We start from the raw sequence: 26,226 nt of genomic DNA on the forward strand, positions 1-26,226 counted from the left end.
AACTAAACTAAACTAAAAAAAAAAATAGACCCAAATTTGTGTGCAAAATAAGCATAAAATGACCAGTGTTTCTCCCCCAAAATGGTCAAGTAACAGCACATAAACCTCAAGCACAAAGGAAACGGCTGGTCAGAGGAGCACCATTTTATAATATACCCATTACATAGAAGAAAAGACCTAGAAAATTATCTGTAAAGCCTGTGGAGAAAAACTTTGCTCACATTCACAAAGTACATTATTTGGCCAAATATAAATGCATTATACAGGAAGTAACAATATGGGTAAAAAGTCTGTTAAGGGGAATAAAAGGATAAATCCTCTCAGGTTGCAAGGCTACTGATTTATTATATCTGCATGTTGACTGTGGTCGTAATATTTCCCTCTTGGTGCTCCTCTGCTCACTCAACTGCATTCTCTGATGTTTCAGTCGGCACGTCCACCTCCTCGTCACTTTCCAGGCCGGTGCGAGAATAGGCACGACGCGTGTTTAAATTCCCATCTCCGCGTCTATAAAATAAACAATGTGTGTGGGACATTAGTACCAAATAAACACTGCTGGCATTTTTTTTTATTTTTCTAACAATGCCACTCACCAAGAGGCACATGTTCAACAGGCATATTTAGAATAACAAGATAGGGAGTTTGGACTTTTTCACTTATTTCACACGGAATCATTTAGGGAACTGACATCTATGAGTGTGAGACTGGGGAGTCTTGCCGGAGGTATGCACTCTACTAAGTGCCACTCTGGTTTATTTTAGTTAAAAGTAAATGTTGAAGACTCTACCTGAGCCTGCTCTTCAAAGTGCTGACTTCACGATTCATAACGTCTGTGGACTCCGTGGCTTCTTCCACCTCCCTCTGCAGCCTCCTGCATTTGGCGTTGACTCGTGTCACCTCCTCCTCGGCCTCCTCCAGCTGACGCTTCAGCTGACGCATGCGGCTGTTAGTCTTCTCCGCCTGCAGACAGAGGGTTCACATTGTGATGATTGACAATTTCCCAAAACATATATTCAGAGGACCAGGAAGGATTCAAGTCAGGATCAACCCACACAATAAATCTTTTGTTCTTTAACAATCTCTAAATTAAGAAGTAACAGGAGGATTCACATCGAGGCTTACCTGGTCTTTGTATTGATCCGTGTTGCGCCTCTCATCATCCACCTGTAGCAAGACCTCTTTCAGCTTCTTCTCCGCCCGTCTGGCCAGCCTGGAGGCCTGCTGACGCTCCCTGGAATAAGCAGAGAAAAGCAAATTCCATAATGTAAACCTTTTCATTTTGTTTTTTGAGAGTCCACAACTGATCTTCACACTGACACTCACTTAGACTCGGTGTCGAGCTGTTCTTCCACCTGAGCGATCTTGGCCTCCAGGACGGTGATGGAGGACTTATACTTAGACTTGATGGTTCCCTCAAGCTCCTGCAGCTTCAGTTTCAGCTCTTTATTCTGGCGATCGAGCTGGGAGCGAGCCCCCTCCAGCCGCTGAGAGTTGCTGCGCTCGCTTGACAGTTCTGTGGTCAACTGTTCAGTCTAATACCAGAGAGAAAGTAGTGATTTTTTGTTCTTATTCTGTTGTTTTGATTAAATTGAGTTTCCTTTATATGTTGCGGTCATTCAACATATGAGATACTGCACGCCCTCACCTGCAGTGTGGTTCTCTTCAGACGGTCATTCATCATCTCTGTGTTGAGCTGCTCTTCCTCCACCTCCTCCTCCAGCTGGGTGATACGAGCATCCAGTCTCCTCTTCTCGTCAGCCAGCAGAGAACTGGCAACAACATGTGAGTAGGAGGAGATGTGATGACTTACATATACAAACTTATGGATTTGCTTTTAATGCATAAAACGACCATGCATGCAAGTTCAAATCGATGCCGTTAAGTGTCTGGTTCATACTTTTTGGAGTTACTGCCGTTAAGCTCTTCCTGGAGCTCATCTCTCTCTGTCTGGACCTGTCTCTTGAGTTTCTCTGCAGTGGCTATTTCCTGGAGGAAGTAGAAGATACATATTGTATATTAAGACTTAAGACTTAAAATTTGAGCCAAGTTAAGACAAAGTCAAAAAAGAAACTTGAATGACGGTGTTCTAATGCCATTATAAACACATATCTTGAGATATAAATCATCCATTTACGTGTTTTGTGACCTGTCTGGTTTTAATGCAGCATTTCTTTCAATCCAACACAAGGAAAACAACCTGGAAGCTTGACACCAGATGGCAGTGTTTGATTGTGGCAGTTAGTATTAAATGATAAAGTGCATATAGTTATTGTATATCAATAGGAAATGATGTGCTATGATTGCCATACATCAAACAACAGCTGGAGCAATGCAACCAGTAAATACATTCCTAAATAATTTCCTCCTGAGTCAAATGATTTCATGTCCATGATGGTCATTTTTGTATGTAAACTTAATTGGAAGTAACATACACCGACCTACTACCTTATCCAAATACAGCCAGCTTGTTTCCATAGTTACATACGTACCTCCTGGAAGTGCAGGGCGTCTGCCTCCATGGCCTTGAGCTTCCTCTCAGTCTCTTTGGCTCCATTGATGGCTTCATCTCTGGACATACGCAGCTCCTCCACCTCCCTCATCTGGTCTTTCATCAGGGCCTGGAGAGTGGACATGCACACACTGAAGTTAGACACCAATCACTCTGAAGGGTATTCAATCTGTGTATGTAAGACTTTATTTATACAGGCCAACTGTCCAGTGTTCGCTAGGGAGTTTAGGTTTTCAACCTTGTTTGTCAGCAGCGTAATGCAAAAAAATACAGAACAGTTGTGCATCAATTTCTAAGACAATAATGTATGGATGTTAAATTTTACATTTATGGTGTTATAATACAAAAATTCAGCTTTAGTGTGAGAAAATGTTTGGTCTTGGCCGAGGCATGCACGCTACTCTCTGCCATTCTAATAAGGGCTTCTCTTATAGATGATCCATCTTATTTATTTAGTTTAGCTCATGTATGTGTGTTGAAATGTGTAGGCATACGCGTTTATTTTACCTGGAGTTTCTTCAGCTGTTTGAGGGCCTCATCACGACCCTTGTTGGCAGTGTCGATCTGGACCTCAAGTTCTGCCATGTCCAGCTCCAGTTTCTTCTTAGATGAGAGAGCCTGTGAACGCTGCCTACGTTCATCTTCCAGCTCGACCTCCATCTCCCGCACCTGAAAGAGTCAAATCACGATTCACTGCTTCTTGCAAACAATGAAAATGTTATTTACAACCCTTCAAGTATTTGTGGAAAAAGAAAGAAAACTAATAGTGCATGTCAGACAGTATAGGTTCCTGTCCTTTACCTGTTTAACAAGCTGTTTCCTCTTGTCCTCTCCCTGCTCATCTCTGGCCAGCAGGTCTCGGTCAAACTGGGCCTTCATTGCCTGCATGTTGACCTCAAGACGCAGTTTGGCATCTTCTGTGGTCTGCAGCTCATCCTCCAGCTCCTCCAGCTGAACTTTCATCTCCTCCAGCTGCTGCTCATTGGCACGCTTTGACCTTTCCAGCTCATGAACCTGACAAGGATGCATTGTACATATTCAGTATTTTTCTCGGGCAATAACGAGAGGCAGTAATAGAGCAACAACCTACTCTAATTTTTTTTCAAAATTGCTAGTTTTTTCTCTTACGCTCTTGCCGACATCATCCTTGGAAGAGACCAAATCTTCCATCTCAGCTTTGAACGTCTTATTGGCCCGGTCCAACTCGCTCTTCAGGTCTGTCATAGTCTCCAGCTCACGGGCCAGCGTCAGCGCTCGTGTTTCCTTCTCCCTGGCCTCAGCTTCGGCCTTGTCACGCTCCTCAGCGTACTGAGTAGAAATGGTTTTCTCCTCTGCCAGCATCTAAGAGAGGGACCAGATTAGGAGGGGCAGTTAAGAATCTACATGTCAAAATGTACATTTTTGATAAGCAACAATCCCTTTTTCTAATAATCGAAGGGGACATATTTTTAAATCCATGTAGGTACACAAAAACATACAAGGTAATTAGAGATACAGGGTTTTAACTGCCGAACAAAAAATGTGGGATATTTAACTAAACTACAAAAGTTGCTGACTGGTGGTTGAGATCTTAAACCATTACTATAATCTATAATCAAAAAAACACAAGACCTCCTTATTGTTTAAAACATCAAACTGGGCTCACGTGGTTAAGAAATGTTACTAGAAACAAAGATATTATCAACATTTTCTATGAACAAAACCACACGGTTGACATGATACCTGGTCAAACTTCCTCTGCTTCTTCTCCAAGTTTGAGACGGTCTGCCTCAGGTGGTCCTGGTCCAATAGGAGATCATCCAGCTCCTGCTGCACACGAGTCTTGGTCTTATCCAGTTTGTCGTAAGCGGACGACTTCTCCTCCAGCTGCTGCATCATACTGTCCACCTCCCGCTGGACTCGCTTGCGGCCCTCCTCTGTGCCCTCCAGGTTCAAAGCCTCCTGTTCCAGCTTCTTCCTCGTCTCTGCCAACTAAGGACATAGAAGAGGAGGAATCAGAAGGGCTGAAATATGGGAAAGTTAAGCAGCATAGTTGACTCTTGAGGAAAGTATCAAAGCTAATGTGCAATAAGAAGAAGTCCGACAGTTATCCAAAGACTTAAAAGATGACACTGTGGACCAACCTGGGCCTGCAGAGTGGAGACCTGCTTCTCCACGTTCTTCTTGCTCTCCTCCTCTTCCTCCAGCATGTCCCGCAGGCTGTTCTGCTCACTCTCCAGCTGCCTCAGCTGGGTGGAGAGCGCAAGCTTCTGACGAGTCTCCTCTTGGAGCAACTCCTGGAGTTCAGAGAAGAGAAAAGAAGAGTCATGAGAAGCTCCTGTTTGCAGTTTTACCACTGTCTTAAGCCTTAAGGAGCATGGATATTTATCTTCCATGGACACTCAATATATTGAAAGTTATATTGAAAGTGTATGATTAATAATAAAAAAAGAAGCTCTGTATGTTTTTGTATTCAGATTTGACCGAGTTAACACTGTCAGAAAAGTGACTTTTAATGCAAATGCAGTCAATTATGTGTTAAGTATTAGAGCCTGGACACCCAACCTGCAGACAAATTTAGAAATGGTAGTCGAGTTCAGTCATGTTGGCTGAGCTGTCTACCCTTTCGGGTTTGGGTCGGGCTCGGTTAGTTTTCTCTAAAAAATATTCAGTTATTTTCACATGTTGCAAAGTTGTGTCACAATAGTGTGTCCAGTGTTTACAATGTAAAAGAGAGAAACAACAAACCATCTTTTGAACTAATGAATGTTTAGTGTGTTTTGTATATATTTATTCTATTATTACAAGATGTACATGAATGTGTTAAAGAAAATAGTAGCAATAGTAGTGACCACCACATGTGGATGTGTTTGTACCTGTGTGTCCTGCAGCTGAGACTCGAAAGAAGAAAGGTCTTTGCTGGTTTTGACGTTCTTGCCCTCTGCTTCACTCAGGACGCAGTTCACATTGTCCAGCTCCGTCTAGACACCAAACAGAAAAAGACAATTGAATTGGGGAATATCATCACAAACATCACATTTTAAACACCATCACAAGTGCTCACACACTCCTGCACCTGTGAACCACCTCTCAGAGATCAGTACCTGTAACTTTGTCAGCTTGCTGGAGAAATCCTGCCTCTGTCGCTCACTTTCTACAAATTTGACCTGCAGCTCTTGAACCTGGGACTCGGCCTTCTTGCGGCGGTGTTCGGAGTCTCCCTTTCCTTGCGTCAGAGTCTTTAGCTCGATCTGCGCTTCGTTCCACTCGCTCTCCAGGGCCTGCTTGGCTTTATCCACCGATACCTTGTTCTACAGGCACACGTGAGGCATGTTACTGGTGCTGTTCAGAACTGTGTTAAGCTCGGGTATCGTTCTAGTCGGACACAACACTAGTTACCCTTTTAGCCTGTTCCAGCTGCTCGTTGAGCTCGTCAAATGCCTGGTTGTGCTTTTGTCTCATGTCAGCCATCTGCTGCTCGTGGATCTTTGCCTCTTCCTCCACTGTCTTCTTCAGGCTGGTGACCTCTGACTCTCGCTTCGACCTGGAGAGAGAAAATGTCAACGAATAAAGAAAGAGATGAGGACAAAAGAGAAACAAAATCTATGTAGCATGTTGCCCTCAGTCTTTGTAGAACATAGATAGTAAATAAAGATGGACAATGTTTCTCCACTTGTGCCGATGACATCATTAGGAGCCCCGAGTCTGTGCAGTAGCAATTGAGGGATGGAGCAGAGGTATCAATGTCCTGCCGATACACATGCTCCACCAACCATGAGTCCATCCCAGCCGTCTATCATGACGTTTCACCATGTTTTTGTAGGATCAAATATCAAAATAAAACCAAACTTACCAGGAAAGCTGAGCATAAGAAAGCAATTGAACATTCAAAACCATTAGAGAAAAATGTATTAGTTTGGTCCATGTCCCCTCCACTAACATGGAGCAGCCAGTGTTTATGACCTATGCTGCAGCCAGCGACCAGGGGACAATGGAGACTCTTTCGCAACACTTATGGGGAGCTGCCATGTCTTCCATCTTTTTATACAGTCTGTTTATTCCACATGATCACAGTCTGTCCATCTAACTCTGTGTGGAGTAGTATACAGAGCCATACAGTATGGTACTCTATAAATTCAGTCAACTAATCATTTAGGTGTTTTCCAAAACTTGTAAATTGTAAAAATGTAAAATGTCTACATAAGCTTGATGGTTACCTGAGCTCCTGTTGTGCTGCCGTGGAGTCCAACGTGTCCTCCAGCTCAGTCTTGAGAGCCTCCAGCTCCTCTCCCAGGTCCCTGCGGTGTTTCTCAGCCTTGGAGCGTGCCTGCCTCTCCAGCTCCAGATCCTCCTGTAGCTCCGAGATCTGGGCCTCCAGCTCTCTGATGTTCTTCTGGGCTGTGTTCTTGGCCGCAGCCTCCTCCTCTATCCTGCAGGTGAGGAGAGGGAGAGGAGGAAATGAGACTGACTGGCACTTTGAGTGAACGTTGGATGGGATGGGAGATATTCAAATGGAATGATGTCCCCAAACAAGGGATTTTTAAAATGCAAAGTTAACATTTGTAACAGTGGGGGTCATTTTTTTTTTATTCTAAAGTTTGCATCCTGCAACTGAAAGTAGATTTTTCCACTGGAACGTTACCTTACAGTTAAATCAACAGAAAGCTAACCTAGCCAGTGCAGCATGCAGTTCCTCCTCCTTCTTGGCCAGTTGAGCTCGGAGTTCAGCGATCTGAGCCTGCAGGTCTGCAATCTGGTCGTGGAGCTCCGTGGAGTCTCCCTCAAGTTTACGACGGTTCTTCTCCAACTCCTGACGCACTTTCTCCTCTTTCCTCAGACGATCTACAGGAGAGAATACACAGAAACACAAAAGGTTCAATTTACTAGTTTAATTTGTAATTATTGCGAGGGTATAATACGAGCATAATACTTTAAAATGTTTAATGTACTGGTGTACTTTGTTGTTCAGTGTCCAAAAATATGAAATAATGAAAAACAGATGCTTGCCTTCCAAATCAGTGATCATGGCTTCATGTTTATTTTTGAGTTTCTGTAAACTTTTAGACTTCTCTTCCTCCTCAGACAAGTTAGTGGTGAACTCAGAGATCCTGTCCTCCAGCAGTTTCTTCTCCTGAGGTCATATAAAAACAAGCAAAATTGCATTTGTTTTCTCAGGTGCAAATATTTGTTTCTGATATTTCTGGTATTCACAGAAATACTCTAAAGCACTGGTTCAGAATTAGTGTGTTGTACAAGACCTTGTTTAGTTTGCCATTCTGGTCATCCAGCACCATGACTTCCTCCTCAATCTTCTTCAGCTTGGCATCCATGGTGACCTTCTCCAGCTGAAGCTTCTGTCTGGCCGCCTCCTCCTCATCCAGCTGCTGCTCCAGATCCTGGATGAACAACCCAAATAATCGGCATTGTTAATGCATTCAAGAAAAAAAAAAAAAAAAAATACATTCTGCATCCCAGAGTACTGACCGTGATGTTCTGCTGCATCTTCTTCCTCTCTGTGTGCATCTGAGTGCCTCTCTCCTCCTCCTCCTCCAGGCGAGACTCCAGGTCATGAAGGATCTCCTCCAGCTCCTGCTTCCTGGTGGCCAGACGCGATCTCATCTCCTCAGCCTCGGCACACAGCTCTGTCTCTGCCTGGAGCTGCTCCTGAAGAGCCAACTTCTCAGCACTCAGCTATCAGAGGGGAGTCGAAGTCAGAGAAAGAATGGATTATAACATCAGAATAATCCAACAATTGTCATAATGAGGTGTGTTAGTGACAGATTTGAAGATCTGCCACAATCTCAGAACTCTCGGAAGAAAACCTGCAAGTAAATTGTTCTTCTTCACATAAATCTAGAAAACCAGACTGGATTACGCTCACACGGGCTCCTACCTGTTGCTGCTTGGTTTCAAACTCTTTGAGCTGAACCTCCGAGTGCAGTTGTCTCTCCTTCACCTTCACCAGCTCATCATCTTTGGCCAGCATCTCCTCCTCCTGCCGAGTCACTTGCAGCAGAGGCTTCACCTACAGGAAAAAATAAAAGTTCATCCAACATTACTGAAACAGAGGGATTGTGGGGTTGAAATAGCACTCTCATGGGAAACTATTTAAAAAGACTCAGATAAAAAAAAAAAAATAGTTTCAGAGGAAAATGTCTTATTTATGTGCTTTTTGTTGTAAAGAGTTTTTATCTGTGTTTGCAAAATAATTTATTTAACTATCAAAATGCTGTATATTAATGAGATTTGTTATGGTCATGACCATGACACTAGCATGGTCGGATCTACTGCTGCTTGAAATACAATTAAACTGTAACTTCCTTCATTCATCTCTTACCTTAGTGAAAAGCCTCCACCACTGCCAGTTCCGGAGTTTGAGATAAGCTACACAGTTTCTCTGGATAACTTTCATTGCTGTCAGCTGGTGCTGTCTCTTGGCAAAGGCTCTAGAGAAATAAAAAAAAAAAACACATCATTTAAACATAATTTAAAAGAGTACAGTATAAAGAATTTACATATGTTGACTGATAAAAATATATTTTGGTGCGAGTTGATTTTTCATACTTGCGGGACACATATCCTCTGCACCAGGCCTGGAAGCTGATGATGACATCAGTGATCTTTATGTCTCTCTCCTCCTCCAGGTGAGCCAGGACTCCAGCTCTGAAGAACACTTTACTCTGACCGATGCGGAACAGATTGGGGTCCAGCTCTAAAGCTTTAACCTGATACGGAGAAGAGAGAGGTGACTTAGCGAAGAGTCCTGACAAGGTAAAGAGAAGAAGTTTCCCCTCATATGATGAGCTGTTCACTTCTGAAAATGAGAAACTGTTATTACCATGAGCACACAGGCCTGCTTGCCGTCCATAAAGCCCTTTGGGATAGCGCTTGGAGTGAGAATTTCATACCTGAGAGACAGACAAGCAGAATTAAATAACAAAGGAGTATTTTTCTACAAAAAGTATACAGACTTTTTTTGTTCATGCTTATTGGGCTGGGTTAAGCATCAGTATGTGTCACTATTAAGTTTTAAGTTATGTAAATGTTTGTTTTACTTTAGAGGGATATAAACTGAAAGTGAAATTCCTTTTAGTGTATTTAAGTCTCTTTCAAAAAAATTTTTTTTGACATTTCCTGATGAATCCTAAGTTGCTGTCATGCTGTGTCCGTCTATATGCTGTGTACACTTCTTACATGTCATCTGATATTCTTGCATTTTCCCTCCTATGTGTTTTTGTGTGGTCTCATCTATACCCTTGGAAGAAGGGACAGGTTCTTCTTTCAACTATCAGTGTCAACCAGCAGCCCTGAGCTGCCTCTTTTGCAAAAAGAAAAAGAAAACATCTGCTGTTCGTTACCTCTGTCTGAACTCCTGGAAGACGATGCGGTTGGGGAAGCCCTGTCTGCAGATGCGAATCCCCTCCAGGACTCCATTACACCTCAGCTGGTCCAGAACCAGGTGAGACTCCAGTTTACCAGCCTAGAGGAAGAAACAAACAAAGACAACAATCAAAGATCTGTTAATGTAATGTCTCCTATTGTTTTATTGGTGGATGTTTAAAAATACATTGTCTTTAATACAGTTCATTTTCTGCCTCAGACAGGCAAACGTTCACATTATTAGTTCATCAAATTTAATTTTGCGTCACAGTAGAGCCCGACACTCCTGTATTGATTAGTGAGTGTCGACCTTTGTTCAGTACCTTCTTCTCGTGGTTGGGGATGATGCAGCGCACAAAATTAGGGTTGGTGTTTCTGAGTGTGGTCATCAGGTTACTCAGCTGCTCCTTGTACAGTTGGCCCACAGTGCGGAACATGCCCTTACGGGTTTTCAACGCCCCATGAATGGAGTCTGACATTCCTGCCACTTTGTCCAGGCCCACAATACGGTCCACTGTGAAGACACAACAAAAAGAGCAATTATGTCTTAACCATGTGTTTTATGAAAAAAATCTGTCTTAGTTTCTCAAATAAACATGTTTGAATGTCAAACATGTAGAATATAATCACAGTATGTTCGATCTAGTATTGATATTTTCCTAGCAATAAAATGAGGGACATTTTAAAGTCACGACCTTATGTTGTCTAGTGCACAGTAGAAAAATGCAAAACATCTAGTTAAATTCTTGTACACCGTCAGTAGTAGTCTGGATTTAATAGATACTTTTTAAAAATCATTTAGAACTTAGTTAAGAAATTCAACATTTTCTTTTGTTCGGTGACATTCTCAAACGGTGTGATACCTGAGAATGAGGGTGTGGATAAATTCAGCTACAACACTTACCGTCTCTCCACAGATCAGCAGTAAACTTGTCAGTAGACTGGTTGAGCAAAGAGGCCACACACTCATTCAGTGGATCCATGTTTTTCAGCAGCCACTCGTTTGCTTTGTAGTCCACCTGCAGCAGAGGAGAGCCACGTTCATGATGAAGAACTGGACATAGTGCACAGTGCATGTCAGCATGTGTGAGCCATGTCATTGGAAAAGAAGTTCCTGTTTGAGCCAAATATTGTGTACTTGTTTAGCCATAAGTATGTCATTACTTTTCAGCCATCTAGTGGTGAAAAGTAACCGAGTACTAATACACTATACCACAGAGTATTTCACTTTTATGCCATTTTATACATCTACTCTTACTACATTAGAGTTAAATGCGCAGGATTTACGACAGTTATCAATACTAGTTACAGCACAGATGCTCAAATAAACAGCTTATTAAATTGTTCTTGCAGATCACACTACTTAAACATATAGAATGTAGTTTGCTTTTTAAATGTTTTTGCACTGGTTTAACGTGTGTATTTTTACACCGTTTCATAACTGCTTTTATGCAAGTAAAACATCTAAGAACCTCTTCGGTTACCATGGAGACAATCGCCGACTCTGGACTTGTAAAAACCAAGATGGTAACTGCGCAACTGAGTAAATTACTAACTTAACCTGCGTTTACTGGCTTAAAATTTGACTTTACATCCACTCCTGACCAGACGTAATATTTACAACTGGTCTAAGTGAAAAGAAGACTTAAGCTTAGATGGTGCAACTGGCGTAACTATGAGGTTAACCTTAGAATGCCAAGTTACACCTGACTTAGCGTGAGACCACGCATGAGACTAGTTGGTGCAAATGGCCTGAGAGATTAATATCAGAGAATCTTTTAAGAGCCCTCACAACAGGGATGAAGGAAGTGTCTCACCCTAGTGTTTTGGGTAGGGGGATGTGTGTATCAAAGTGTAAATGTTCATGTTCAATGTATTAGAATTTTTCCAAGAAAATATATATATTTTTTTTATAAGAAGTTATCTTCAGTAACCTTTCCAGCATAGTGCATAACGCAGAAATCAGCATCGTCCTTGAGTTTCTTGGGTTTCTGGAACTTGGGGTGCGTTCCCTGCTCCTGAACCACCTTCTCCACAAACGACTTGTCTGTGGCTTTGGGGAACCAACACTCTTCATCCAGCAGAGCCAGGATGCCTGGAGGACCGGCCTGTGAGCATCAGCAGAAAAACAAACAGGAGGACATGTGACATATACGGCAGTTTGCAGGTTAACAGGATCCATGTGCAGGTTCATGCCTCAGCTTGTGTTACACAACTGTTTTCTGCAGAAAACGAAAGTGACTTCTGCAGAAAGTTTGTAAATCTGAAGTGTAATGACAGGTGAAGACAGATGGGTTATTTGTATCAGACTTGAGGAGGAACAATAACAGGGGGACATCTTACATGTTTTTCAATGAGGTCGATGCACGGCTGCAGGTCGAGACCAAAGTCGATGAAGCTCCACTCGATGCCCTCCCTCTGGTACTCCTCCTGCTCCAGGATGAACATGGTGTGGTTGAAGAGCTGCTGCAGCTTCTCATTGGTGTAGTTGATGCACAGCTGCTCAAACGAGTTCAACTGTCGGAGAGAATTAGAAAAACAAAAAAGGTTTTTGGACGGTCAGACCAAAATAATGATTTTCAACTGTCATCTTGTTATTCAATTGGCATTTTTGACCATTTTCTCTATTCAATAATGACAATAATTTAGTTGTAAAATTTGTATTTAATATCTGCGATTATCTTTAATTTGCTTAACAAATATCATAATGTACACAATATTAAATACCACACCGAAAATAGATTATTTGTATTTTAAAGAAAGTGATAACTGGATGGAGCTACAGTACAACATGACTGATATACTGTACATCTATGGTAGAAGAGGAATGTTTCTCCTTTTGCTCCAAACTGGGAATCATCTTTAAGTTTTGACCCCTTTCTAACATTTCCTCCTGCTCTCTCTGTTCTGAAATTCATTTAGGGACCAGTATGTTTAGTTGTTCAGGGACCAGTATGTTTATTCACTTCTGTAGTTAAGTGCGCTGTCACAGAGATGGACAAAGCAGCTAAAATGGGCTTGTATTCAAGAGACGTTTAAAAGAAGAGAGCAGCTCAATCTTCTTGACATTATTATCAATGGCTCATCAGAACCACATTATCATAAGTAGGGTTAGGGGTTAATTAAACCTTTTCTTTATTTTATTTTGACTTTAGTCTCATAAAGTCCAACTTTATTCTTGAAATCTCAGAATTGTTTTTCCTTAATATGGATCCAATAATTTGTCTGACCAAAAAATGCACAATGGAATAATTTAAATAAATTGAAGGAGATGGTAAAAGCAGCATTAAAAACAGACTCCATCTTTTCTGGTACAAACACACATAGACAGTGTCTGAGCCATAACAGCCCCACTTAACGGCTCTGTCTATAATCATAGAACCACAGTTATAATTCATAACCAGCAGGGTCAAATCGTGAACACTGTACCTCAAAGATCTCAAATCCAGCAATGTCCAGGATGCCAATGAAGGAGGCTCCCTGTCTCTTGGTCTTGTCCAGGGCTTTGTTGATTCTCATCACCAGCCAGCGGAACATCCTCTCGTACGATGCTTTGGCCAGAGCTTCGACAGCAAACTCAGCCTGCTCCTGAGTCTGGGCCTTCTGCACGTAGTCCCTGCCAACCTGGAGAAAGAAATATACCAGTGTCATACTGTAATACTAAATTTATCATTGCCTGAAAACTTCTGATTACATAGTCTTTGTTTATTTTGAACCAAGAAACAAAGTAAACACCAGGTTGAAACTAAAGTTTGAAAACTATCTTTCAATGTCCAGACAATACCTAAATAACCCTTTGTGTATTGATTAGTGTACAGACCTTGATTCTGGGGGTCAGGATCGCTCGTGTGAAGTCGGTTACATTGATGCTCAGCAGGTGACACACTTTCTGGGCAGCTGGAAGGTAAAACATCGGGGTCACAATGGAGGATGTACAAGAGGGAGATGACTGAATAAGGAAGGTTTTGCAGATGGGGTGAGACAAAGAGCAATGCAGAGAGGAAAAGAAGTTGATCAGTGTATGTCTGTGTAAATGTGTTTACCGGTGTCGTCAGGCATGGACGCCTGGTCAGAGTGACGCTCCTTCTTGAAGGTCATGTTCCCCAACTGCAACACAGCCGACACCACCTTCAACAGACCTGACCAACAAACATAAGAGGTCAGTGTCTTTTTCTCTGCCCCCGGACTCAAGATGATGCATCTTTACATGTTAAGGCGAATTCACGGCCTCTGGGGTCCTCCATGGTCCTTGTGACATAATGACGTCATCTACCCATGTCTACTAGGGTACACATGAACCCATATGAGGGCGTCCACGTGCAGCCCAAAATTTGTGACCTTGCTGTCTGTACAATATATCCAACCCAACACAGACCCTCGTTTCAGTATGAATGGACCCTTGGGCACGTACGTGTGACCAGAACGAGTGTGCAACGCTCAGTGGCCATGGAAGTATGGTCAACTCTTCACTGTGACCTGGTGATCAGTGTAGAATGAAGCCATTGGCAGAAAAGTGTATTGTGTCATACATTGACATGTGTGTATCATGTACATTCAGGAGATCAACAAAACAGGAGAAAAAACAAGTAATAATAGCTCTAAAGCACCACTAGATGTCACAGGGAACCTTTAAATGACAGCGAAAGTAAATTGTTACTTATATATTTAAAAAAAAAGAAAAAAGGAGGAGGTTACCAATTCTTTCCTCCTCTGGGACGCTCATGATCCCAAAGGCGTCCATGGTCTCAGTGAACATGTCCTTGTCCTGCTGTCCTGGAATCGTCACGTTCCCATTCGACATGAAACGGTACTTGCTGTAATCCTCCAGACACAACTCAGCTGGAGAGAGGAACACACCAGATAATCATTTTAATAATATTTTTGTAAAATTAACTTGCTGCTTTGCAGCAGCCACTATAGTAACTGAACAGAGAAAAGGGAACCTCAGTCATATCGGCCCAATCAGTTATTTCACATGCACTTCTACAAGTTTCTCATGGATTCCTGTTTCATAGGTGTGGCTGCTCTTGAATTAGTCTGTCACAAAGCCCAGTTTAATGTGTTTACATTGTAGAGAAAAAGTTTGAGTGCTTACTGCGCAGCTTCTCCCCTGCTCCTGACAACATGTAATAGAAGACATGGAAGCTCCTCTCCTCTTTAGCTTGTCTGATGGCTCGAGACTTCTCCAGCAGATCTGACAACATTTAGTCAAGGACACAAATGCAACAACATGTTTAAAGTGCAGTGAGGAGGTCCCTTGATTGTCTGTGTAGCAACTAATTTGTGGTATTTCTTTGGTTATATGGAAGACAAGGCATAATCAACAACTAAATAACTTTATACATCCGGAGTGTCAGACACTATTCTTCTTTTACTTTTAATATGTCAGTTCACATCATGGTTACATGGTAAATACTCTATATTTACAGAGTCAAATGAAGTAAACGACAGTAAACATTGGGCAGGAAAGCACTAAAGCTCAAACATACTGAAGGGATGTTCATTTTTGCCCCAGGGTAACCTAGCAACCCCGATGGAAACTGCTGAAAAATTATAAAAGGAATATATATATATTTTTAAAAGGATACAAGTTTCAATGTTGGCCCCAACAATATATCCATTGACATCAAAGTTGATCCTGATGAATTTTCCCTGAAAAAGAAATTAAAACATGTTGATAGGCAGCACTAAACTTAAACTTTTTTTACAGTTGACCCTTAAAACCTAGTTTCTCAATCAGCTCTTACAGTCCCCCCAAAAAACTTTCCATGAAACTTAGTAGGATGAGACAAGAGCCAAGAAAGAACCCATCAAATTTTGGTACAGATCCAGTTCAGGGAGTGCCTCACAATGTTTCAGTTTCTTTAACTTTGCAAGATGGAGCGCATTTTTACCTTTTCACAGACTTTCCAGAAAATAACTGGGAAAAAGTCATATTAAGGGGACTGATATTTATAAGCGTGTGCGATTTGGTGCAGTTTAATTGAATTTGAGGGGACTGTTGGTCCATGGCGGATATTAGCGCTCTACTGAGTACCATTCTAGTTTTAATATCAAAGAGGTTTGTAATTGTTTTTCTGCAATTTAAATAAAATGACTCAAATACTTTAACTTTTTTTTTTATGCAAGACTTGAAAGATAAAGGGCTTGAAGTCGATCTTACAAATCTTGAGGAGTTGTCGTTCTTGACGGTCTTTGCGTTGCCGAAGGCCTCAAGGATGGGGTTTGCTTGCAGCAGCTGTTTCTCCAGTTCCCCCTGATGGAAAGGAGACAAATCAGAGCAGCAAACTAAAGACTCTAATAGTCCTTTGTCATGACTCTGCAAAGCACAACTTTCAAATCATGCAGTTTCTTGCAGCGCTGCAAATCTTTCATCAGCAAACAGGCATACACCATCAATTCCATGAGCTTATCAAATACAATTCAGGCTTCGGATTAAAAAGAATTACCTCAGGGGACACTATCGTTTCTCAGGCAGCCACACACACACAGAATCCTGCACATTCCAACACACATTCCCGCAGCAGAGCAAGCCTACTCAGGCACAAAACCCCTGTAAGACCATCCCTGTCCATGCATGCACAAACAAGAGGACACAAGCAGCACACAGGAAGGTTAGCCAAGATCCCCCAAAGGAAATGCAGGAGTGCACTGTAACACTCCACACGTACACATAGTACTACATAACAATAACAAAAATCAAGTCTGACCAGATTGAGGAGAAAAAAAACCCATAGCTGCAGGGTAAGTGGGTCACTTTAATCTTTTTCCGACTAAAACTAGGCACAGGTAAGTCCAACCTCAGATAAGGTTACTGCTTTACTACTTCTATTCAGAGCAAACGCCTCTTTATTCTCTGAACCCACTTTGATTAATGTGGTGATTTGCATTTTTAAATGATTCATCCAACTCACATCTAAAACAAAAAGAAAAATTAATTTAGAGGTTTTTTTTTTTGATTTTAGGAAACGCATTTATTTACTTTCTTGCCAGGAGATGAAAAGATTGACACTATTCTCACCTCTGCACAGTGTGTGTGTGTGTGTGTGTGTGTGTGTGTGTGTGTGTGTGTGTGTGTATGTATGTATGTATGTATGTATGTATGTATGTATGTATGTATGTATGTATGTATGTATGTATAAATAAATAAATAAATAAATATGAAGCCAGTTGAGTTAACATAGCATAGAGCCTGGGAACATAGGGAACAAGAACATGCTGCAGATTTACGAGAACATATGCGAGGACCCATTTCTTCCATTTTCATGTTTGTATGGATTTAACACATTTTGTTAATCATTAAATTTCAGAGAACCAGAATCCACTTTGGATTCACACAGGCTAATGTTTTTTCTCCATTTCAAGTGTTTATGCTAAGCTTACAGTCAGAAACATCATATACTGCACAAAAATGAGGGTGGTTTCAATCTTCTCATCCCGCTCCCAGCAAGAAGGTGAATAAGCATATTTCTCAAGACAGACTGTTCCTTTGAAGGAATATTCCAGTAATTTGATGCATTTCCTTAAGCACCCAGCTAAGGACAATAAAACCTTTTCTGTTAGTAGAGTCGAGACACCATGAGTATGGAGTCAGAGAGATGAACTCACGTGTGACAACACTGCGTTACCCTGGAGAAGAGGTGAAAGAAAAGACAAACATAAACACATTTGATACCAATGTCAGAACAGATTAAATACATTACTGCAGAGTAACACCTCCTGTCACCTTATGAATCAATAAGAAATGATTAATGAAACTTTAAATCTTGAGAAACACACACACAGATCTGTGCTCTGCTTCACTTTGAATCATCTGTGACGGAGGTGAGTCAGACACGTCGAGGACACGTTGAGGCCTGAAAAAGGAATGTTTAGTAGTCGCCTCACAGCTCGCTCAGATACACACCATTACAGAGACGGACAATCATGGAAATCTACAAACAAGAGAGGAAGAGGAAGGCAGGAGAGAGCAGGAGATTCAGGAGAGGAAACAGAGCGAGGGTTCCGTCGTGATCTGTGGACACTCAGAAAATAAAGAATAATATAAAAAACTGCAGGACTTCACTGACCTGATCTTTCTTAGATTTGACAGATGAGGCAACATGGGCGAGATACTGAATGACTTTCTTTGTGTTTTCCGTTTTTCCTGCTCCAGACTCCCCACTGTAGAAAAATAAGACAATAGTCGCATCAATCAAAGGGATACAATATTATTTAAAAGAGATATTATGTTGAACTTTGTGGCAGGGGCAACATTGATCCTTATTGGGCATTAAAAATTGTATTCATCAAAAAACAAGGTTTCTGTGGTCAATAATAAATTGATTAAAAATCCTGCAAGTGCTCGAAAAACAAATGTCATTAAAATATCCAGAATTTAATGAAAATCAGGCAAATTGTATCTGCTGATAAAAACCAAGTAATGTGATCATTAGCTGCTGAACTGCTCGAAAATGAAGTTGATTGTTTTTCTGGGGAAAATGTGTCTCCCTTGCACAATGAAATTTGACTTATTATACAGGAATATATATATAAATCCGGGCAAAAAAATATGACAGAAAAGACCTACGTGCAAAGGATGGATTGGTCCTCACGATCTGTTGGAGAAAAAGAAAAGAAAAGTCTTAATCAGGACCAAAGATGAAATGAAGTGAAGCTCATTAATTAGTAGAATTGGTGGTATAGTAAAAATGTGTTAATTAACTGCTATTTACGCTATTACGTTATGTACGAAGAAAAGAAAACCTGGATCCAGCAGCTCAAAAAAGAAACAATATTTATTTGTTCCCAAATTTGTGGACTGTTGGTCCCCAAAAACAATATAAATGGATACAAATTTGGTTGCAGCTTAAAACCATGTACAAATTAACATATACACACTCTTAGTCTATCTTAGCATACATTGTCGACGACAGCCAAAGACAAAAAAAGTCTGAGGTACCCTGCATCATGCTCCTGTAGGCGGTGTCTGTGATGGCATAGATGTGCGGGGGCATCTCGTGTCTCTTCTTGCCCTTGTACATATTCACTATGTCATCGGTGTAGATAGGCAAGTACTTGTACGGGTTGATCACCACGCAGAAGAGACCAGAGTACGTCTGGGTGAGACAGAAGACAGTTAATGTCAGGGAGGAGGCAAACACCTTCTTTCTGTTTTGAATGCAAATGCACATTCTTAGTGCAGCTACACAAACACATGCATCCACCCAGACTCACATAGATGAGTCCGGAGTAGTATCTCTCCTTGAGGTTGTGCAGCACCGAGGCCTCGTTCAGGCAGGTGAGCTCGGCCATATCCTCCACCTTGTTGAACTTGGGTGGGTTCATCTTCTGAATGTCGTCCTTGTTGACCTTCACCTGAGATTTACAGGAACAAGGCGCATGTCAGAAAATCCCTTTGATCAAGGAAACACTGATTGTTGCTTGTTTTAAGTACTTGAAGCACTGTGTTCCAACAACAATAACTTTTTTAAATCATAACGCTACCATATGAACAAGTTCAGACTCAAAAGAGAAATTCAGCTTTTTCACCTTCTTGCCAGAGTCAGCGAGCTCCACCACACACTCATCTCCATGCTCCTCTTTGAGAGAGCCGACCTCGAAGCCCAGCTTCTCAGAGGGGACCCACACCAGCTTCTTGGTGGCCCAGTCGGCCTGGGCCATTGGGTTGTTTACCCCGCTGCGGTCCCCATACAGGAATTTATCTGCGTCCGTCATGGTAGCTGTAGGCGAGAAAGAGAAACATTAACTAGCTGACAGGATTTAAAAACCTTTCAAGAACATCTCTGATTCACATTATCTACCAATTTGTTTGCAACAGTTATTTAACCACTTCACCAACAATTAATTATCAGCAATAATAATAATACAAAGGTTTACTTTAATAATCCTTAAGAATATTTGCGTTCTTCCATCCCTCTCAACTAATGCTGATTCCTAAAATGTGATCAACATAAAGTGCCCTAAACATTTATTTGGTGAACTGTAAACTGCCAAATGAGATGGTGCAAGAAACACAGATGTGAAAACAGCCCCATGATAAGTTCAAGTGTCCACGACTCACTGCTGAAGGAGTCACCAAAACATTTTGTACATTTCATTCTTGCACAAAATAATTTTATTCTTGGGCAAGAATCAGGATTTGTGTATTTAGAAAAAATATATATTTCACCAGCACCCAGTCCTCACTGCTGTCTTTGACTGTGTGTGCATGTAAAATGATAATTCACTTGAATGATTTCTAAACATGAGGACACTGACAATACAACTGCAACATTTCGACTCCTGCAGGGGAAACTCCTCATCCCTCATTTCCTGGCATCCATCTAGTGTTGAAGTCAAATAAATGTAAAAATATTTCTATCGTTAAAATAGTTTAGTAATATGTAGAGTATTGTGTATCCTTGATGGTGTCATTAGTTTTACTAGTGTTTCTTACACTGCATCATTCTCTATGGTGCTTTGGACTGAGTTATATTGAAGCGAGTTTGCACATCCTCCTCCCACTATCAAGAAATGAAGCCAAAATCTCCTAGATACGAACGCTGCCATCTTGCACATTTGGAGCCAGAGTCTGCGCAGTCGCATTCGGGGGATGCAGCGTTGTATCAAGATCCCACCGATAAATGCGCTCAACCAATCGCGATTCAGTCTCAGCTGTCAATCATGGCATTTCACCGTGTTTTAATAGCATCAAATAACTAATTAAAACCAAACTTTGCGGAAAATAAATGTTTTTGACGTATTCTTTGACTTTTTAGTTCGGTCTATGTCCCATCCACTAACATGGAGGAGGCGTGATTTATGACCAATACTGCAGCCAGTCACCAGGGGGCGATCAGGACACTTTGGCTAATCTTTTGGGTAGCAGTCATGTCGTCCATCTTTATATCCAGTCTATGATTAACATAGAGAAGGAAGACAGAAAACTGTTAACAACTTTCAGTTAATGTGTGAGAAAGTTAAGTGTCAATTTTAGACTGAATAAGCAAGTGACACGTCAATATTCTAACTACGGTGTGAGCACTGACACACAGACACTGACACACACACACAGACACTGACACAGACAAAACTTTTCAAGGTGATGAAATGTACTGCACCGTCATGAGGTAAAGCACAGGTTTGGGCACATTACCTCTGCAACAGATGTCACCTCATGTTGTTCAACTGCATCACTATGAGCATCATGCAAATTATTTTCCTATGACCCATACACCTGACTGCACTGAAGCTCTAAAGGGATAGTTCACCGAAAAATTTGAATTTTTTTCGGTGAACTATCCTCATGTTACTTCCTGACCAGGAGAAAAACGCTGTAACCTAAAACATTTTTTATACTTTCAATCCATGCCTGTGTTTATGACCCGTGGCTCAACACAGGCAGACAAAATTAAGTAACTTTTCACCTGAGCGCTACAGTACCACCACTCCATCTCTTCTTCTTCTACCTGTCCATCCTTTATTCCCTGTGCGGCCCACATTCCTTCCTCACTAACTCATTATACAGAATTCCACAGATTCCAGCCTCCGTCTCCCACCGTTCATCATCATCAATCCTACTATAACATCACCAATTTCCAAACGTGCAGCCATTACATATTCTACTTTAGGATGAAGAGGGCGGTTCTATGCATGTGAAGCCTCTGGTTGTGTAAAGTAAGAGTCCTGATAAGAGGTCGGTGGAGGGAGTCTTTGCAGTGGAGGAATGTCTGGGGCAAGTCTGGGCAGAGAGAGAAATGTCATTATTCCCCAACCACACCCGGGAGAAAGACTCAATGCCTCATCAGAAAGAGTGGAACATGTCCTCAGATAGATGGAATCGACCACCTGGATTCAACAGCATCTTAAATAAAACCATTACAGGATAATCTGCTAAATCATTATGGTTGAATGAAAACAGTCTTCAATGATATTTAAGAAGTCGATGTGTGACAGGATGTTATTCCATAAACCTTTTAAATCCTATCTGTTCAAACTAAGGCAGTGGCTCCAAATCATTTTAGCTTTTGACTCTTTTAAAACAAAGCAGCGTTTGCTTTTGACTCCTTGTCTATAGCTTTCAGTTAGACTCAAACTAATTAAGTTGGTTCCCTCAATGGATTGTTTGATTAACCATGATTTTTACAAAAAAAGGCAAGATGTATACGAGAATTTTTTCTTCTTCTTGACCTCCAGGTTAGGAATCACTAGACTGAGGGAATAGAGAGGGCTGTAGGTCGCTCTCTGAATAAACTGGGCGACTGATATGAAAGCTTTTAATAATGAATATTAATGATGAACTGTTACATTTAAAGACAACCAACTATGCATACGTTCCACTTAACCGAAACTAGAAAGTGCATACCTCAACCAAGGCCTAGTCCCCTTATGAAACCACATTTAAACTCCTACTTCCTACTCCTAAACATGTCATGTTCCTCATACAAATCCATGAATCAATCTCTGAGAAATCAACGAATATGTTGAACGCCCCATCTTGCAATGTTAAAGAAAGCAACAAAAAAATAAATCCTAAAATGTTAAATGGGTTCTTTTTAGGGACCTGCCCCACCCCTTCACAAACATGAATGAAAAAAATTACTCAGCTGGGTAATATTTGTATAATCCTACTAACAAACAAACATACAAAAACATAACCTTCAGTCCTAAAGGATTCGTATGTGACAAATGTACCCAGCCTCTATCCTCATACCGCCCAGATACTTTATAACAGAGGGGGAAAGAATATATATATGCATGTTTATATATAAATGTTTGTCTAGATAGAGCAGCTGCTTCCTTGTGTGGGTGTGTGTGTGGTGTTTATAGAGCGAGGGATAAAAGGGATCAGTGCACAAGGTGTCATCTGTGTCTCTCCTAAGTTCATTATGAGCTCAGACTCTTGAAGATCAGTGGGGGAGGAGGGAGGACAGACACACCGACGTCTCCCAGTTTCATCATGCAGCACTGAAATCCTGCAGAGTGAAGAAATCGGAAGCTTCTCTGCATGTCAGGGACGAGGAAGAACATCGTGCATTTATCACACTTTAAACGAGGGCATGAACGCAGCATTAATAAGCCAAAACCACTAAAAACAATGACACGCTAAGGCCATACAGAAAACTTGTGACATTCACATGCAATGGGGCTTCACTGCTAAAAGTTAACCATTGGCAAACTTCCTCAGGAAGTTGCACAGTCTCTGCACATTTTGACACTGTGGTTCAAAATGACAAAAACGACTTCTACGTCCACTATCCCTTGAATCCAGAGCAAACAACAAGAATTAAAATTAAAACAAGCAGTAGAACATCCATCACATCCAGTCAAACCCCAGCTGACATCAGGATGAAAAATTTATTCTTAAGAGGCGTGTGTTTCCATGAGGATTTCAACCAACATGTAAAGACTAGTTCAACCACGTCTGGAGACAGAATCCTCCCAGATCTCCTTACCTTGTTAACCCTCATCCACCTTCTAGACTGAGTTTTCGCTGCACATTCGGTCCTATTGTCTGCACCTATCTAAATTCCTCCGTCTTATCCTTCACGTTTATATCCAGCATGTCCACTCTCCTGCTCTCCTGTTCTTGGCTGCCAGTCAATCCCAGCTTTATCCGGCCTTCCATGGCTCTTACCTAACGCAGAGAGCCCAAGCCCTGCCATCTGCAGCCCGTGCTGCTGATACGGGGCTGCTGGGGTGAAGTAAAGAGATAAAGATAAAGGACATGGACATTGTTGTGCCACAGACACCAGGGATTAACCAGACTGTAGAGCAGTGAGGAAGAAGATGTTTGATTTCTTAAATGTTCAGGGTGGGGCCAGGCAGGAAGGGCACAGAATATTTGAAATAGGCAGATAAGTCAACATATTTAAGATGTTTTACTTGTATACAAAGTGACCGGAGGGTGTTATGTTCTCTTTCTAAAGATGCAACAGCGTGCGATTTCAAAAAGAGGAAGACTCCGCTCTTACCACCAAACTATTTTCAAACGTCAAGTTGAAATATGTCTTTCGAAAGATCATGTATAGAAGATAAATCCTCCTCAGAGAATACACAACAATAATGTATCCTCAGGGTACACACACACGCACACACACAGACACACACTGAGCAGGGTGTGTGCAGATTGTATTAAGAGGAAGAGAAAGCTCACCTCACACGAACCACTTGACAAACAATGCAGACAATGTGCACCACAGGATCCAAACTAGTTAAACACGAGCTGAAGTCTAAATGGTGAGTGGCTGAGACGAAAAGTTACATTTCCATAGCACAGGATGGGCCTGTTTTTCCTGCTGAGCTGCTGAACCACCACCACCATGTTATTATGATGTCCTTGTAAATATATGCAGCCTGTCCTCGAAGCTGAGGTTAAACATGTGTCCCTGCAGGTAAACTCCACAGAAACACACAGGGTAGAGAACAGACTTCCTTTCGCTTTTTAGCTCAAATGAAGTTAGTAATGATTCTGAACTGGTGTTGTTGCTGGTCACACTGGAGTCTTGTGAGCATCACAGAGAAAGTTGCTCTGCGCTGTAGCAGATGCCCAACAGGTGGTTGAAGGGTGACACATCTTGTGTGAAGCGTAACGCCTGACAGGAAATAGAAGTGGGAGACTATTCGGAGAGACGATGCAGTGAAGAGGGAACACGCTCAGGTTTAAATGGCCCCTCTCTCTCTCTCTCTCTCTGATGAGAACATCTGTCCAGGTGCAACAAACTAAACATTCTCCTCTATCTTCTTCACCCACGACTCACTTTTTAGACTAAACTTTAAAACAACGTTGATTCCTCCTTAGCTGGTTGTTGACATTGTACCGTTACCTGTAGAAATGTAATAAAAACAGCGGACTCACCTGGTTCTCAGCTGCAGGCACTGTGGGTGAGCTCGGGTCTACTTCCTGTGTCCGTGGTCTGCTCCGCTGTGTTGACTGCTCAGTGTCCGGCGGAGGGAGTCCGTCATGCGGTCCAGCAGCTGCTCGTCTGCGCTCTGAGGTGTGAACCTCCGCCGCCTTTGATCCGCCCGCTTTTATTTTTTCACAGGTGAGTCTGAGGCCCCGCCCCCTCCGCGTGGCGATGCGTTCAGGGGCTACACGTAAAAACCCGGATTTAAAAGGCGTCTGAATCAAACATAAAGGTCCTACACAGAAATAATAACAATAATAATAATAACAATAATAACAATAATTGTTATATTAATAGTAATAGTGATAATGATAATGATAATAATAATACTATTACTACTACTACAACTTCTACTACTACATAAGAGATAAATCAGTAAAAAGGATTAAAACAAACAAAAAAACAGTAAAAAGATATATTTAATTCACTCTTCATTAAACTAAGACTAATTGTCTAGCTTCTTTTAAATCCCTCCTTAAAATATTTCTTGTTATGAAAGCTTTTACAAAATGATACATCGGCTCTTATTTACCCCGGACTAAACCTATTTATTTATTTATATAATTCTATCGTGTTCATTTTTTCTCTGTTATTGTTCCTTTGTTTTATTGTCATTCTTTGCTTGTGGTAAAGCACTTTGTCACATTGTTAAAAAAGTGCCATATAAATACATTTCTACTTCTTCTTTTTCTTTTTCTTCTTCTTCTTCATTTTATTATTGTTATTATAAAAGTAGGCCTTTAAAGCAGATAGGTTTATTTATTGTGTAGCTCTTGTGTCATTAAATAAATCATTTGGGATGAATATTTGTCACGCATTAGCCACAGCAATAAATGTCTTTGACTTTTTTCCATAGTGAGAGTGCCTTGATTAATTAAAATGTTTACATCAATAATTTTAAACATTTGAACACAAAATATCAAGAATGAGCTGTTGACCCAATGTCACTTTTACATGGAGTAATCTGTCAGAAAAGTCTCTTAGCATTTTTTTCCAGGCTGTACATGTGTCCCTGAAGGCAGCATTTACAATATGAATCAGAAAGAGCAAGAAGACTTTATTATTGAGATACATTTATAAAGTTCTGATGCCAGTAATGAATGTGTTGTCGACACGGAGACACATGGAACAATATTCTCTATTTTAAATAGATTTATATATAGAAATAGAGCTACAACTTTTATATTTGAAATGTTTACTCCTACTACTATTCAGTATTTTCTAGTTTTCTGAAAATGGATAATAAAGTTTTGAATCTTGAATCAATCACTAAAGAAATTCAAGTAAAACTCATTGATTCCTCTGTTCTTAGTGAACTTTGTCCGTTGAAAAAAACAGAAGAACATATTTCATCTTTCTGACATTTCACAACCAAAACACTTAAGGGATTAATGAAAACAATAAACAGAGATAATGAAAATAGTCATTTATTGCAATGTGGTTCAGAATATCTGCACATAACTTGTAACT

General features: G+C 41.1%; 1 protein-coding gene across 3 annotated transcripts; it reads right to left on the bottom strand.

The window, feature by feature from the left end:
- Positions 1–276: 276 nt before the first annotated feature.
- On the bottom strand, positions 277–24,864 carry LOC117761854 (myosin-9-like). 3 transcript variants are annotated; one of them, XM_034586170.1, is made up of 43 exons: positions 24,708–24,864; positions 19,400–19,590; positions 19,085–19,225; positions 18,810–18,966; positions 18,438–18,465; positions 17,938–18,031; positions 17,477–17,497; positions 16,032–16,124; positions 15,457–15,520; positions 14,964–15,062; positions 14,567–14,707; positions 13,912–14,010; positions 13,689–13,765; positions 13,298–13,492; positions 12,212–12,385; positions 11,803–11,976; positions 10,773–10,887; positions 10,192–10,382; positions 9,847–9,968; positions 9,327–9,396; positions 9,053–9,213; positions 8,826–8,934; positions 8,382–8,513; positions 7,973–8,179; positions 7,747–7,884; positions 7,496–7,619; positions 7,159–7,330; positions 6,706–6,918; positions 5,888–6,032; positions 5,593–5,799; positions 5,365–5,469; positions 4,633–4,785; positions 4,232–4,480; positions 3,638–3,850; positions 3,311–3,523; positions 3,017–3,178; positions 2,490–2,618; positions 1,898–1,986; positions 1,646–1,769; positions 1,324–1,532; positions 1,123–1,231; positions 788–960; positions 277–507 (listed from the first exon to the last, which is right to left on the bottom strand). In XM_034586170.1, the coding sequence occupies exons 2-43, from the start codon at positions 19,583–19,585 to the stop codon at positions 399–401; spliced, it is 5,886 nt and encodes a 1,961-aa protein (XP_034442061.1). In that variant the 5' UTR covers positions 19,586–19,590; positions 24,708–24,864; the 3' UTR covers positions 277–398. The 3 variants fall into 3 exon arrangements, with proteins under 3 accessions (XP_034442061.1, XP_034442047.1, XP_034442055.1); XM_034586156.1 differs by having other exon boundaries at positions 13,912–14,007; positions 14,564–14,707; XM_034586164.1 differs by lacking the exon at positions 24,708–24,864 and having other exon boundaries at positions 13,912–14,007; positions 14,564–14,707; positions 19,400–19,585.
- Between the last annotated feature and the right edge of the window lie 1,362 nt (positions 24,865–26,226).

This window comes from Hippoglossus hippoglossus, chromosome 1, assembly GCF_009819705.1.
Source record: "Hippoglossus hippoglossus isolate fHipHip1 chromosome 1, fHipHip1.pri, whole genome shotgun sequence".
Taxonomy (NCBI): Eukaryota; Metazoa; Chordata; class Actinopteri; order Pleuronectiformes; family Pleuronectidae; genus Hippoglossus; species Hippoglossus hippoglossus.